This window comes from Haemaphysalis longicornis, unplaced genomic scaffold (assembly GCF_048455015.1).
Source record: "Haemaphysalis longicornis isolate Haplotype H1 unplaced genomic scaffold, Haemaphysalis longicornis Haplotype H1 scaffold_3, whole genome shotgun sequence".
Classification (NCBI taxonomy): domain Eukaryota; kingdom Metazoa; phylum Arthropoda; class Arachnida; order Ixodida; family Ixodidae; genus Haemaphysalis; species Haemaphysalis longicornis.
The window spans coordinates 69,610,924-69,627,587 of record NW_027526335.1 but is presented as its reverse complement, the minus strand read 5'-3'; the positions used below and the strand labels follow the sequence as shown (position 1 = coordinate 69,627,587).

General features: G+C 48.7%; 1 protein-coding gene across 1 annotated transcript in view; it reads right to left on the bottom strand.

The window, feature by feature from the left end:
- Nucleotides 1–288: 288 nt before the first annotated feature.
- LOC144174594 (RNA helicase Mov10l1-like) overlaps nt 289–16,664 on the bottom strand; it is a 50,251-nt gene continuing 33,875 nt past the window's right edge. Inside the window, exons 14-19 of the mRNA XM_077703366.1 lie at nt 15,960–16,115; nt 12,699–12,922; nt 10,749–10,913; nt 5,361–5,577; nt 2,497–2,646; nt 289–1,192 (exon numbers count right to left, since the gene is read on the bottom strand). Of these exons, the coding sequence (XP_077559492.1) occupies nt 1,106–1,192; nt 2,497–2,646; nt 5,361–5,577; nt 10,749–10,913; nt 12,699–12,922; nt 15,960–16,115 (999 nt within the window). The 3' untranslated portion in view covers nt 289–1,105. The remainder of the gene's footprint in view (nt 1,193–2,496; nt 2,647–5,360; nt 5,578–10,748; nt 10,914–12,698; nt 12,923–15,959; nt 16,116–16,664) is intronic.

Genomic DNA, 16,664 nt, shown 5'->3' with positions numbered 1-16,664 from the left:
GCGTGAAAGTAGATGAATGCAGTGCGGAACACCAAAGACCAACCAATGCATGAATAAAAAGTATGTAGAAAATGCAGATAAAAAAAAGAGCATTACAGGTATGGACAGAAAAAATACAGCCCACATGGTGCCAGTCATTGCAGTAGGCTCCCACCAAACTGTTGCACTTTCAGAAGCTCTTGTTATGAGGGAGCGGATTTTTGCATTCTGCTCAACCAAGCACATCCTAATTAATGAGTGTCCACCATCATTCAGCATGCTTGCCAGTTGGCACACAGTAGCCAGAAATTAAAGGCGAACAACACAGTTCAGTTTTAATTGCAATGTTACCAAGAGATATACCAATACAAGGGCAACTTCAGCGTTGCAAAATCCTCGCCGCTCAGGAAGGAGAGGAAGTCTAGTGACAGTGATGAACACAATGTAAAGAACGCACATGAATGAAAATGAAACTACTCCATCAAGCTTGCGGCACCCAATGCATAACACAAATGAAAGAAATTAGGAACAACAGCTAGGCAACTTTGGCAGGGCAGGCAAGAAATGATGCCTACGGCCATGTAAGAGCTGCCATAGTATAATAAAAGACACACACACACACACTGCCCCACCCATAAAATGATGAGCAAGCTTACGGCACAGATAACATACAAGTTGTAAGGTACTTCAGAATCCTCAGGGCAATATTGCTACGCAATGCTGGATGCATTACACACGGTTTTGCTGCAAACAGACTTATTTACCGGTGTCGCCTTGCTTCTGGCAGCATTTTTTGCTACGAAGACACACGCGAACATACAGATGCACACCTCCAGTTTTATGACAAGCACCTTGGCAGTGCTTCTAGCTTATATACACCACAAGTACCAGAGTGCTGCCTGCAGAGTAAAGAGAGATGCACGAGACTGTTGCACCCATACTATATTTACGAATAATGAAATCGCAATGAGATGAATCACAGTGGGATAGGTGGAATGACAATACATGCACATGCACATGACCGATGACTAGGCGTGTCTCTGAATAAAAAAAATGAAGGCCCGACGCGGCTATCACAGTTTGGAGGCTGAGTTTCAAGGCAACGTGGATTTGTGGTCGCAGGCGATCACAGTGCCACGACGTCGTCAGCGCGGCAGCCGTGGTATGTGCCGTGGGCGGCACAGTAGTCCATTAGAGACTTCCAGTGCTTGTCCTGGGAGAAGCAAAAAAGAAAGGGGCAGCAGCTAAGCACTACAGCACATGCAAGCACCGAGAGGTAACCCAACAGAGCAAAACACTGCAGCTAATTTGTCAAGCAAGCACCTGTAGGCTGCCAACTGAGACCAATAAACTGGTCGACAGCCATGACACTCCTTTTCAGGTTAAAGTCCCCCCTTTACTGTCTATACACTCTAGTAAGAGCACTATGAAGAGCACTATGAAGAACACAGAAAAAAAAAAAAACACAACATTGGTACTAATTGAAAAACAGGGTGCGAGTCTGTCACCACCATGCTCCTACCGAGATTCTGTGTGAAACTTTATCGGGACTCTATATAAAGCTCATGATGAGCACGGCATTGTTACAACTTTAAGCTTTTTTTTGCAATCATGCAGGATTTATGCATACAAAGTGATTCCCATTTACCCCAATGTACAGAGAGAATAGCACATATACAGCCTTACTAAATTTCCTAACACTAACTGCCTCAGATATGCGAACAAGTGTACTTTGCTACCCCACTGTGATTACACAAGCCACCCCTATACTGAAATTGTAATAAGGAAGTTCTTTCAACAGGCGGTCCCAACTCAACGTGCGCGCAACTTTTGTACTATGTCTGCAGGTGTCTTACAGGCAGAGTTATCTACTTTTGGCCGTCAGTGTTCAAATTCAAAGACCACCATGCTGAAGGGGGACGAGATAACAGGCATCAAGCCCCGCAGAATCCATTGAAGAGGTATTTGCAAAATAGGAGCCGCAATCATGCAAATAATGCAGCAGTTTGCAAAGCACGGCTTCTAGCTGCATTTTTTCAGCACAGCTGTAAGCTGTATCAAATCAAAATAAGTGAACACATTCCCTATACCACGGCAGAAAGATTAACCTTTTCCCCACTTTCTGGCGGTTCCAGTCCAGTAAGTGGGTAAAAGGTCCGTCCGGACCAGAACAGCCGGACCTTTCACTCACTTGTGAGAAAAAAAGAGAAAAACCACGAAATTTAACCTTGAACACTCAAGTTGGGCATACCCTGACAGTGGACCACTACGGCTGTGTCGGGCAGGGCCCGACAACGAACTGCAAAGGGTTGAAGCTTTGATGGCCAGTTTAGGGACAGGTTTATCATGCGACTGTGTTCATTACTCAGGTAAATGCACTAACTAGTGGTGCATTTTCTTTTCTTCTCTGAGCTGGTGTAGCTCACTTTCTACGATACAAATGTAGATGATATACGGGGTCTTCACTATCCTCAGGCTCTTGCATCAATATTTGCTGTGATACCGGTTGCCCCTCACCAGGGTGAGCACGTCCGGGTTGCCGACCACCACGAGCATGGCGCTGGCACGGCTGATGGCCACGTTGAAGCGCCGGGCGCAGAACAGGAAGTCCAAGCTCTGGTGGGGCTCCCCACTGCCGTGGTTCACCAGGGCCTCGCTCCCACGCACCTGCATGCACCAGCGGACGCCACCATTAGCATGTCAAGCGAGAGGGAACAGCTCAACCGGTGCCGCCTTTGACCTAAACTACACCAGGCATACAAAGACAGGCACAGCGATGCCAGCCTGACTCTGTATTTACACGATTGTAGGTCGGCCCTTTTTTTTTCAAATTTAACAATCCAATGTTGGGGGTCGACCTAGATTCGAAATCGAACCGTGTACCGCTAGTAATGGCAAGAGAAACGAGAAATCAGGGGTGCTACGAGCTGGGGACAGCTTTGCACCCTCATTTCCATGGTTATGATCAAAGCGTAGCATATTAATTTGCCTTTGCATACATTCTGGTGTCAGTAAAGGTGACACGAACTTTGAAGGTTGGCTTTCCCGATCTGTGCCCCTTGTCCAGCTACTTAGAGCGACTAACCCCCCAACATCGCGTTCGGAAATGTACAGAACAATGTGATATGATTGTGGCTACGTTAGCGCCGTGCACTAAATCAAGGGATTCGCTAGTACTCATTTTGTTTATTAGAGATGAACAAAACATTTCTTGAATGCGAGTAACGTACTCACGAATAAAAGATAATCGCGCACGGCCGCTTTCTTTGGTATCACGCGGTAGCAGCCGCTGCCGGTCGCTTCGATGGTTGTCATCTCGCAGCGAATGTGTTCTCATGGGAATAAATTTTCCCACTCAACCCACAGCGCATGGTTATTCCGTGTGCTTATACAAAAGCTTTTCTTTTTTAACATCCACTGCGCGCACCACAAGTGTACAGTTCTTCTGGGAGCATCGATCATTGATGGAAGAGCACCCATATAAGGGGTATTGGCAGTTCACGGAAGAGCTTCTCTTTGTGATAAGATTTTCTATGTGGCACTCGCTTTTTTTAGATGCAATCTGGGGGGGGGGTGTCCACCTACATTCGAGTAGACTTACAATTGTGTAAATACGGTACCTCACAGAGGCTGACTTAACAACAGCAGCACGAACGCTAAGTGAAGCTGCTACCCAACCAAGGTCACTTGGAACAAACTCTATGGTGCTTTGTGTAGACCAAACACTGAAGATTTCGGGAAGAGTTTCATGTGTTAGTTACAAATTGTATGCACTGCTGTTTGTTTGCTAGCTTGCTTTTACGTATTCATTCCTGCAATGTCCCAGTAATGGGACAGCAGTTTTTGTAAATTGTATCTAAAAGCCTGCTGCAGAAAAGTAACACTAACTTGCATTAGGAAAGCACTGCAATATGAAATGCACCACAGTACAAGACTAGGCCTGGCAAGGGCCAACACAAGAGGAAAGTTAAAAAATATTATGCAGAGCAGTGATTCCCCATAATGGACTGTAGCGCCGTTATCCGCTCACTGCTACCACCCAATGCAATTTAAATTTACCGCCTTCAGAGTGCTCGCACGCCTCCTGCCTGAAACTGCACCAGCGGGAGTTGTTCTTTTTGTGCTTGCTTTTCCTCCCGCACGCGCCGGCATTGCATGCCACTTTTTTTTGCTTACTTAGCATAAAAACCAACCCAACGAGCGTTCCTAACTAAATGAACGTGGGTGCTGCCGATTAATTACGTATATTTTGCCTCAAATGTACCTGCAGTTTTCTTTGCGCTAAACAATGGGGAGATAGATGTATGACAAGTGCCAGCGGTTCACGAGTTTCTAACGCTTATGACTATATAAACCGCTTGGCTATCGAAGCATCTGGGTTACACTGCAACGACAGCCACTACGACGGAACGCCATATGGCTCTACTTGGGTCCAGCAAGCGAGCTACGACGGCAAGGCGAGCCCCTAAAATGCTCTGCACTTAATACAAGCTTTATGTCGACCCCAAGGCCCACTGAGCAGACAACCAAATATCAAGTAGATCCACTTCCAATATGGAATGATACAATGCTAGCTCAACAAGAGCATAGCCATGTGCCCCTCAGTGTCACCCCCCCCCCCCCTCCCCTTCCAAAAAAAGGGCGGCGCAAGTACCGTAAAAAAACGCGTATAATACGAGTTTTTTTTTTCCAAATTTTGCTATGTAAAATTTGTGCCTCGTATTATATGTGGATCCCAAAGTTTTCAGCCGAAAATTTGCACTTTCTGTTTCACTTTTAGCGGAGGTTGCGCCATCTGGCGGTGGCATTAGCTGGCTGCTGCTTCTCTCAGCCAGCGCCATTTTGATTGTTTTGACCACGCAAAGGATCAGCACGTTCACCGCAAGTCTATCATGATGTCGGGTGCATGAAAGCAGTATTCGGCTGCAATTAAAAGAAAATTTATTTTATGTGCCGAGACCATCAGGAATTGCGCCGCAGGGAGGCAGTTCGGCGTCCCAGAGGAGCTCGTCAGCATCGCCAGCATCCCAGAGGAGCTCGTCAGTCGCTCTTCTAAGAAACGTGGCATCTCGAATGCCCTTGATGGCACTGGGGACCACTTTCTGTGGGAAGACATTTCTGACAAGGCGACTTCAGGAGACAGCGGCAGTGAACCTGACGATGACTGAACGGACGTCGGGAGACAGTGCCAGCGAAAACTGACAATGACTGAACGATAACTGCAGTGCAAATAAATGTTTTCTGTGCTCTTTACCTCGCATTATATGCGGATGAAAACTTTTTTTCTGATTTTGCTGTCCCCGAATTACACCTCGTATTATACGCGGGTCTGTATTATATGCGGGTTTTTACGGTAACGGCGGAGGACGGGGTCGACCCACCGTGGAGACGACAATGAGCCGCCGCTCCTGCCCCTGGAACTCCTCGGCCGAGCCGATCTTGCAGGCGGGCAGGCGCAGGGACGTGATGAGGCTGCGCAGCTTCAGGGTCTGCAGCCGGTACGGCGTGAGCAGGCCCACATCCGCGGGCAGCAGGCCCCAGGGGCCATACGCACGCTGCAGGTAGTGCATCACCTGCATCGCCTCCGACGGGTTGAACCTGTCCAGGGGGGTGGGAAGAGAAGATGAAGAGGCACAACAACACTGCTGTCGTATGTGCCACGAGGCAGCATCACGATCTTCCATTTCCCTCGCCACAGAGTCTCTCTATAGCATGGTTTCTCAAAGTGAGTTCCGCAGGCTCCTCCCCGGGGTTCCATGAGCCACCGATAACTTTTCCCTGGTTCCGCACTCGCCAAAGGCGGCTAACCCGAGGTGCGATCCATCTAAGGAACTTCCATCACTCACATCCGAATGTCAATAAATACATCTAAGTCCATAAGAGAAACGCGCGAGGTGAGCAGTAAATCCCGCCAGCAGCTTGTAGCCAGCCAGACTCCGAATACGGGCCGCCCGGTTGAGCTATTGCACTTGAATCTCAGAGGCCTTATATTACCTTCGTGCGCATTTCTGCCATTTGAAGACAGATGCCGCTAGCGTACGCGCTCGCAAATGTTGACGGCAGGCATCCTCGAATAGCACAGGAATCGGCTGAATACATATACGGCTGGCCATGAGTGTGACAGCCTCGCATCGGTTTGTTGGTGCAAGGAAAGTGAGTTCAGTTGCATGTCAGTGAATAAATTTTTGATATAACCTTGCTTTTGAATTTATTGCATGTGAATATAGCTAGAACCGAATGAAAAATGCTTTTATGAAAGCGGGAAGGGGGCTCCTTGGCACTTAAAGGCACATTCCCACTGGCGATGCGCCTCGTCGCGCGACGAAAAGCGACGTCGCAAAGCGACGAGCCGGCCGTCGCTTTTCGGCGTTTTGCGACGGCGGAGGAGATCGCTCTCGGTCCGAATTCCCTCGTCGCGCGACGGCCCCGCAAAACTGGTAAGCCAATCATGGCCGCGGAGTAGGCTGACGTAGCCGGAAACGAAACGTTTCTTTACATCCGGTATGCAAACGCTGCGGGCGGGCGGGCGAGGACGAGCCGCCGCCGCCACTGCCGCTGGCTCGCTCGGCCAGGCGCTTGGCCCGCTATCGCTGTACCCGCCGGGTCGGGCCGGCAAGCAACTTCCCGTGTGCATCGGTTCTTTGGTCAGTGGCTTCAGCGTACGCGTGCACTTATCAACGAATAGCGTGGAACTCATCAGTGTGGAGAAGCGTGTATGGATTGTAGAAGCAAGTAATCATCGTATAGAGCTAGGTGGACAGCGAGACGGTAGGTTGACTTGCAGCCTCTTCGTTCTATCGGCGACTGGTAAACACGCGTAGAGTTCGGTGGCGTCAGAACTTTGCGCCTGTGAAAAGAAGCGACATTTGTGGCCCGTGATGCGGGTGTTGTGGCGTGAAAGCAAGCGTGTGCATTTCTTCGTGCAATAATATGTTGAAAAGAGCCTCCTTGAGTTTGTTATTTTCTGCTCCTCCCGCAACCCGCAAATGTTTTCGGCATTGCTCCAGGTTAGTAGCATGTGTTTTAGTTTGATTTCTACCTGCTTTTGTCGCGTAACATCATTTTCTTTGACTGCGAATGGTTGACGCACCAACGAGGTCGTACAAGTCGGGAAGCAGCTGCGCTGAACGCACTCGCATCATCGCTCATCGCAAGTGCGAACACCACCTCAAGGCCTCATCGCGCGACGCGCGCCGTCGCGCGACGAGACAAATCGCCAGTGGGAATGTGCCTTAATGAAACTTATCAGGGTTCCCTGGGACCACCATGCTTGAGAACTCCTGCTCTATAGCTGGCATTCACTGGTGTGGCGTGCATGCCGGTAGCCATTTGTGTGTGCTGCCATGCCACTGCCTGCGCGTCCCCATAGCTAAGGCGACACCGTATACATGGGCCAAGATTCCTCCATGCCGGCTGGGCTGCCCGCAACACAGTTCGTGTCTTTCCTGTACAAGGTGTGTTCGAGTGATACCATAATGTAGGGTGTGCCGCGCTAACGTTGGTTACGCGACGAGTGGCTGTCCCATTCATGGCCATGACAACCTTGTGCTGCAATTCAACCCACACTTTCTTACAAGCGAGCACAAGTTGGCTGTAACTCAAAGGCCACAAAGTGACCGCCGTAGTAGCGCTGTTGTGCAGTAGTGTTTGTGCAGGCAGTAGCTGCAGCAGTATTGTGTCCCACAGAGGTCAAAAGCCTTACCTCGACGTCAAGTACTGTTTCGCGCACCATCCTACAACGGCCTACCTATCCCAAAACACGAGTGAAGTCATTGGCACAGATCAGCTGATTGCCAGGCTGCTGTGTTTTGGTATCAGCCACAGATTGCTCAGCTCTCGGCGAGCGCCTTCCCTTTAGCCACTCGGCCACTTGCCGATGGATATGCCGCCAGTGTCTGAGGTATTTGAAACGAATGTTAAGTACGTTGACTCAGGCTGCAACAGACGGCAAGATGTCTTCATTGCTTCGTTTACAGTACGTCCTCTGAACGGCGCCACAATACCGCTCAGGTCTGCTGTCTGCACTCGCTTCGTTTTTGACCGGATTTGCACCTGGCTTACTTTTGTTATGGTTTATAGTATTGGGTATGCTCAACAGACAATGTCGCTTATGCCAATTGGCCAGTGTCATGTGAGACAGCCTTCAAGCGCCGGACTGCTCTGCAGCTATAACAAGCGTAGAGCACGGTACTTACTGGTGCTTCTATGTTTTCATGTGCGTTCCTAACTTCCATTGTTTACCCTACCATTCTTACTGCTTTCGCCAGCTTGTGTTTGCTTTTGCCAGCCTTAGACCATTGCACAGCTGCCCATAGTACGACATAGGTTCTAGTGCACGAAATGGGCTAGTGGGTCACATGGCCACTCTCTTTTTTTCCTAATTGTATAGCTCATTTCAGTCATGTTTGCATTAAAAATGGTGCCAGTGTTATATAATGAGTCAATCTATCGAATGAAAGAAACTTGAATTTTGTCTTTATGGCCCCTTTAACGTTGCAAACGCTAATGTTATAACTAACAGCATAGCTGCCCGGTGTACCCAAATTGCAAGGCTAAGCTTCATAGAAATTCTCAAAGCCACCAGATCGATTCCAGTTCACACCAATTCATTTTTGCTGAGTTCCACTGCTTGCACCATCTACTGGAACATTTTGTTGCTTTTGAACTTGGAACACTGCCATGAGGGGGCACCACAAGCACTTTTTTTTTTTTTCACAGCATATTTTCCATTTCCTATTGCAAAAAATCAAGCAGCCATGTATTTTTAATTAAAAGAACACTGCATATATCACTTAATATTGATGTCTTGCCTCAAATATGCCTAATGCTTTCATTTTGCCAAAAAACGTTCACAAATGTGAACATGTGAACACGACAATGCCTATATCAACGTCTCATTCAAGTATTTTTTTAACTTGCTGCTTGTGTGTGCTTGGCGCTTGCACTCCTCATCACTAGGCTATTCCCTCTCCACATCGCTGAGACCGTATTACCTCATTTCGTCTCATGAAAGCCTCCACCAAGAACAGTTTCACTGTTAATACAACTTTTGTTTTATAAAACTAGCCTTCAGTAACTCACTCAGCTCAAATGCAGCTCTAAACAGGCATTTTTAAGCAAAGAAAATTGTAAAACTTCCCAATTTTGCGCTACACGATGTGAGTAGGGACGCAATGATAGAAAAGTAAGCGAAGAGTTATCAGTGCCCCAGCTGCATGTCAGTGTTCAGGTGACCCGATCCAACAGCACCACAACAATCACACAGTATTTCTTGGTGGTGGTTTTGGTCAGCGGATGTTAATCACCCACACAAGTCACTGTGATGTCATAACACACTGGTGAGAAAGTGGTTGCTGCGTTTCCACTGCACAATCATTTTCCCTTTGTGATGGTGGTGCCAATAAACACCAAGAGAGAGCGCTATGTGACGACACGATCATCATCATCGGGACTGAGTGAAGAGAGAGGAATGAAATGTGAGGGAGGTTAGGGCTAGTGCGGACCGAATGAAGAGTTAGTCGGTCAGATGTTTCTGTGTCAGTTGAGTTACTGAGCGTTGAAACATGGCACCTTTTGTTCATTTCTCTTAGTTAATTTTCAACTGTTGATTTCTCTTGCTTGTTGGAAGCTTCCATTACAATTGGTATCATTGCTATTCAGTTATCAGGGAAAGCAATAAATGAACGAAATATATTTTGTCTTCAGAGCCCCTTTAACAATGCAAAAGGCAGCATTTTGGCTCACCAGCACAAATGGTTACGCTTGACTTAGTTATATCAAACTTTTGCCACGTACACCCCAACCAAAGTGCCGCAACAAAAAAGTGGTGCCACTATACTGTCCCTTTTGTAAGGTTGTGCTCCTATACTGTAAGGTTGTGCTCAAAGCGAAATGGAATCTTTGTACGAAGTGCTAAGCACGACTTTAGTGCAGACGAAACAAGCCCGCCATGCTAACGGAAGCAGCAAGCCGAGCTGTTTGAGTGCGCTACCCCCAGGAAAACATTTACAAGATTTCAGAGAGTCCGCCACCCTAATGCGAGTAGCAAGCTCAACTGCAGCTGCACTGGCGGCCATAGTGGCAATAAAAATTGCAGATTTTTCTCACGTGTTTTATCTGAGATGCACTTGGTGAAGCCAAAGGCAACGCACTACAGGTGGAGGAGAGTGACAAATAACCGATTCTGACATGAATGATGAGGAATGATGGTGTACAATGCAACACAACGGTGCCGCAGCTAGGGGACATTAATGCTTTCTGCAGGTCCAAATGGCTCATTTTTTGTTAATTTTGCACTTGAACACAAGTTATTCCTGTTCTGATACTTTTTTATCTCTGGGTATCGGCTTAGTATCGCGCTCAGCTGACAGTCCAGTAAATATGCTACACAACGATAGACCGGAGCGGTTTGAAGTCTATTTCAGAGGCCTTCATCCCACAGTGGCCACGACCAGGCTCTGAAAACTCTCCCACGTAGCGAGCGCAGGTAACGTCCTGTTAAGAGCATCCCTTGCCTGCCTTTACATAGGAAAACACATCGCGTTCTAGGAGTCCCAAAACTTGTAGAAGTCTTTTTCTCCCCCTGTGGTAACCAAATGCTACACAAGACCACACCCTTGCGTCGTCTAGGACAGCACACGGCAAAAGCACATCTGTCGCCCCAAAGTGCGTACGGTATTTCATCACCACAGGCCTCAACCGATTACACATTACACTTGGGTTGGGGCAGCTGAAGGAAGCTTGGAAGCAGAGCAGGCAGCACTACTCACCAGGAGGGACAGGCGCCTTCCCTGAACGCACCGCCCCGCACGCCGTGAAAGAAGACCGGGAAGGCTGGCAGGGGCCCCCGCTCCTGCTCCTTCACGCAGCTCAGCAGCTGGCCATCGTAGAACAGCTTCGAGTAGGGATCAAGGAGCGCCTGCACGCAGCGGTAGCTGCAACGGGGCAAGGAGGAAATGAACGCCTTTCCCCTAGGCTCGTGGCTTCTACCCCAAGGCTGCCCCTCTGGATGAAAATCCACCTGTACAAGTAAGCTTAGGAAAAATTGAGATTCATCATCGCTGCCTGTGCAGCCAATTCCACACTTTGCATATTTTTATTGCACTGCCAAGCAGGGCAACGTACAATAACTTTGATCTGTACATGTTGGTACGTATTTCATTGATTATGAGGGTTAACACACCGACGCTACACAGGCAATGAGGCGAGCCGTAGTGGAGGGCTCCGGATTAATTTTGACCACCTGGGGATCTTTAACGTGGGCCAAAATCTCAAACACACGAGCCTTTTCGCTTTTCGCCTCCATCTGAAAAGCTGCCACCATGGCCGGGAATCGAATCCGCATCCACTGGTGCATTTTTAAATGGGAACCAGCTTGAAATCGGATGAACACCAAAAAGAAAGGAAATACAGGACACACCAACTGACTAGCAATTGATTTTTTAGTGAAGGAAACACAGACATATATACAGTGGAACCCTGCTGATACAACCCCTGGACTTACGATGCCCTACTTCTTATGACAGATCACTGCGGTCCTGGCAAACACCCAACAGAAACAATGCGTGAAAACAGCCGATGATATGACACCCAGGTGCACGCGGTTCGCTTCATACGACAGACCCCAGAGCAAATAAACCGGCGGGTTTTTTTTTCACCTTTTACACTTCTTCCCCGCCTCGTCTTGACCTTTCTTCATTCTTAAACCCCGTTTTATGCTGCTTAATATGCAAAGGTTTGCAGGCAGGTTAGCCCACTTGCTGAACAGACGCAAGCAAGAAGGCAGGTACTCCAGAGCGGGAGCTAACCATCGCCGGTCCCACATGGCAGCAGTACGTCAACATGTCACCCGCGAGAAGTCGAAGTTCAGGTGGCTGACGGACCGTGAATTTGAAGCTCCCATCGAGCTGCTGACGAACGCAAAAACACATACGACGCAAACCCACGGCGATGACCAAACACCCGCTGTCCTCACACGTTCAATCCAAGTTTCTTCTTTTCACGACACTCTCTCTCCCCCTCTCTCTGCTTTCTGATTATCAGTATCTTTCAAAGAGGCGTTGTTGCTCCGCTCATTTCTTTGCCACCTTTTTTCATTGCCGTCTCGTACTATCGTCTGTTTTGCTTGGCCCTGGCAGTTTTACACTCGCCTTTTCCTCTCTCAATTTGCTTGATCCAGTCGGCCTTATCTCTCGCTTGCGAGGCTGGCGGGCTATAAATAGCACCGAACGGCATGGGGGTCTCGTGGTACATGGCGCTTGGCTGGGGGGCAGCTCGGATGCTGTGGAGGGGGATCGGGGTTGATGGGGGGGCACAAAATAGGAGTTTTTTTTTTAAACTTGGAATTTTAGCGAAAGGTTCGCGAATCACACAAGAATACGCTAAATACGCAGAACACGCTAGCCCACCTGTCGCGCGCCCCCATCAGACGGCGCTTTCGCGTGGTTCCTGAAAGTCATATTATTGGGGTGGTACCACTGTATATATACATATAAAATTGCGCCAAGATGTCACTGATAGGGTTATGGACTTATGACCGGAAACTTTTTTCAGTATTTGGCAAGGCCAGAGACGGCGCAATGACGCAGGCTTATCCAGCTTCGCAGCGTGGAATGGAAATCATTCTTTCTTTCCCAGCATGTACGGCTGAAGTGTAAGTGACCCGGGGTGACCAGGAGGAAAGGTTCCAGAGGTGCTAGAGGCTCCCCCTTCACACCGACCTGTTCCTGAGCCGGGTGTAGGGCAGAGCGCAGCGTGCGGAGGCGCCCCCGTCGCCCAGGAGCAGGCGGTGCAGCATGGACTCCCCCAGGCCCCCCCGGGCGGCCAGCCGCGAGCGCAGCACGGGCCCCAGCTGCATGGGGTCGCCACACAGCACCAGGCTGCCCCCCGCCAGGCACACCAGCCCCGCCAGCACCAGGCACTCCGGCTCCGTGGCCTGGCCAGCCTGGGAGGGAGAACAGGGAGAGAGGGAAGGTGCGAGCGCGCATACAAGCTTGTTGGGGGACATGGCACTCTCTCCAGTGGTTCTCCGCTGAGGGGAAAATGTAATCAGGCAGTTGGGGACAATGAATCAGAAGGTCTCAGCACTAACCGTTCGCCACACGACATGCATGTGCCTCTGGACAAAGTTCCAATACTGTGAATAGGTATACCCAAGCTGCAACTAGTGATGGAAGGCACTGCCTGAATGCAGGGTACCCAGGTTGCTTTCCCTAGCACCAAATATTATGCATATGTTTATTTTGGTTTGAAGAAGTTTATCTCTTTCGCGAGCCTGCAGAATACAAATTTTCGCTCGATGGAACACCTAGCGGCATCTAGGAGATAGTTTGAAAACTGGAATTTTCTCTTTTGTGAAGTTTCTTTTTTTATCGCCAGGCGGCAACGCGTCAGATATTTTATTCTGACGGGCAGTGGTTTCAAATGTAAACAAACATGGCGTCATACTCGCGCGAGCGCGATAAGAAATCCGCCTCGTCTCGTCTCGCATATCTTCGCCTTCTACTGTGGATTTTAACGATGAGAGAGGCAGTGAAGAGTTGAAATGTGGCTTTAGAGATTGGATTTCAGCTCGAGTGAGGATTCGGGTGTCGATCAGCCTGGAACATCAAATCGTGCTCAAAGGTGGGTGTTGGTTCCGGTTTCAATTGGCTCTGGTGTAAATATGTGCGCTCGAAATATGTTCTGGCTGGTTTATACTTGTTCGCTAGGGTGTTAGCTACCTATGGTGGTGATCTCCTGCCACCAGTGCAGAAACTGATGAAGTTTTCGCCGAGACGAGAGCCCGGCGTGTACCTGGGCGACGACGTAGCCATGGCCTTAGTGCAAAAAAGATCACATACAAAACAAAAAACCAGTTACACCTAGCCGCATCAAACTTTTGCGATGAAGAAACAAAGCATTGTGTTAGATTTTGTATATCCTGAAATAATTTTATTATGTTTTAATATTTTTATATTTACACTTTTTTCTATCTTTTCCTGTAGTTTTTTTACGGAGTTCTTACTTTGATTTTTTCATGGTTCTATCGTCAGTGTTGAAGTAAAACTTGGTATTGTATGTCAAAGAGCATATAATTAGCTGCATTTTGGTATATGCTAAGGCAGGATGGTGCTTTTGCTTTATGTAATAAAAAATTTGTACCGCGACCTCCCTTTTTCATCACTTTTTCCGGCGTTCCCGGAAGAGTTATACGGATAAAGCTTACTTCAGCGAAGCTACTACCTCATAGAGATTCACACATTTGAGTGTGTGACCCCACGATCAGCAATGGCATTCAATGCCTTCACATCTACTGTGAAACAAGGACACGCTTATTTCACCAGAAAGTAGCATCACCATCATTATCATCATTACCACCACCACTGCAGCACACCCATCACCATCATCGTCCATGCTCTATCCTCACCCTTACCCACCGCACCGTGCTTTGGAAACAGGCTGTGCGATGCGCATAAAATCAATCAGACCTGGAGCGGTATTCTCGTGTTTGTTCGTTTTGAAAACGTCCGTTTTATTGTGACGTACTTCCAGTTGTAGGCGGGCTTTGGGTTGCCTTTTGCGCAACTGTCCTTGTAAACACATTTTTAACGACTAAACCTATTTTAAACTATTTTTTATGTGTTTATTGTTTCACCAGTGAACCAACAAGGCGACGAAAAATCGTCTGCTCCGAGAAACCGTGGCTCATGCTCCGTCGTGCTTGCATGGCGTCACATCCAGATGTTCGCTTTTGACCAATCAGGGCTTGTTGAAGAACCAAGGCGAGGGACGCGGGACGTGAGTGAATCTTTAATGGCCGATGGAACTATACAATGATAGTGATAGTAGGAGGCAGTTGCCAATCTACCTCTTCTTCCTCTAATATTTTTAACATCCTCCCGGCCGGCCGATAAGTAAAGGAAGGTTAACTTAATACCAGGAGTTACTTTTCAGCCGGAGCCAACGGAAACACTATTGTCCAAGTTCACTAACAGTCCGTTGTAATCAGAAGCTACGTCGGGTCCGTGTTAGCCGCACAATGATAGTTCATTCTTCTGCTTCCACCTATGTTTCCTCCTTCTGTGGCACATGCGCTTTGTGTACTTGGGCCAGGGCACGCGGCTTGCCTTGACCATCGTCTGTCCTGGATGGCCTAGCAGCGTTCGCGCATGCTTCGTGTGGCATGAGCGTCGGATCATTTGTCGTGTCGAGGAATTGACGTGCCGCCTGACTCTTTTCATGTGTAGAACGATCCTTCTTCGTGAGGCTCCTCTTTTCTTTTTCGTTTTACCGATCAGTCGGCATTTGGTCACGTGCTTTGGTGAAACCGTGTTTACGGAAGTTTGGCCTGCACATCGTAGGGCATTTTGGTTTTGCCGTATTCGCGGTCTTCGTTTGGACGTAGGGGTTTTCAGATCTTTTTTCAGAACGGAAGCCGTTGATTCCGTTGGTCCCCGCAGGCGTCCGTTCGGTAGCGTTGGTGAGGGCGCCTGGTCGTTAGTTGCTTGGTGAGCCCTCAATTGATCCGTGGGTAGTGACGTCCGCCTGCGGCCCGTGGTCAGCGGTCACAGTTCAGTCCCATCGCAGCCGTGTCACTCGCGTCATCGTTGATGGCGGCCCACACACTCCGTTCTCCAACTGTGTAGATCTTCCCATCCTGGTCACGGCACCATTTTGTTGAAGAACCAAGGCGAGGGACGCGGGACGTGAGTGAATCTTTAATGGCCGATGGAACTATACAATGATAGTGATAGTAGGAGGCAGTTGCCAATCTACCTCTTCTTCCTCTAATATTTTTAACAGGGCTTGCTCAAAACGGACACTTTTGAAACGGACACAAAACGGACAAAACACGAGAATACTGCCCCTGTTGCGGCAACATGTTCGGTTCTGTCCCTCCCTCTCTTGCCTAATGCTCCACAAGTTCAGTGACCACCCGAGGTGGTAGTGGGGCACAACACAGGTATCAGGGGACGCCGACTCCCCACCCCCGCCCCCACCTCGTCCAGGAAGCCGTGGGTGAAGTGGTCGGCAGGCAGGCCCAGGCCATACAGGGCCCCGGCCGTCACGATGGTGGACACCACTATGCGGTGGTGTGAGGCCCGCTCCAGCTTGTTGGTGTTCACGCACAGGGGCCTGATGGAGGCAGGCACCGCCTGGCAGAGGGCAAGAGGGGCAAGAAGCAACGAGGCGCTGCTCAGTGGTGGTTAGAACACCACAGCGTTGTCTCTGCACATTGTGCCTTTTGGAGAAACAGTCAACTCACTAACACACAGCTATGCCAAAGAAAAGGCACGCCGCCATTGTCAGGTGCGAAAATAAAAGTCCTGCGAGCTGAGACTGGAGGAAAGGCGCGACGTACAGTGGCCACACGGACTCCGGCATCACTTGTCTATGAAATTTGGATAAATGCACATTCTCTGTTGGGCACAATGTCTACTTCATCTGGTGAAAGCAGAGAGGCCCTCGTAATCATGCACAATAAATAAAATGCACCCAAGAAAATGTGCACCGGTCTCTTCATTAAATATTAATTTTTCGGGGCTGCTGCTACAAGAGGGTTAGAAGACGATGACACCAGACAGCAATGATGGCATGAGACACAAACAATAGAGACTGCAGAACAGTGATCGCAAAATAATCCGACACAAGGATGTTAGAGGGTTGCAGGTACACTTCATTGTTTTCAATACTAAAGCCTGGCT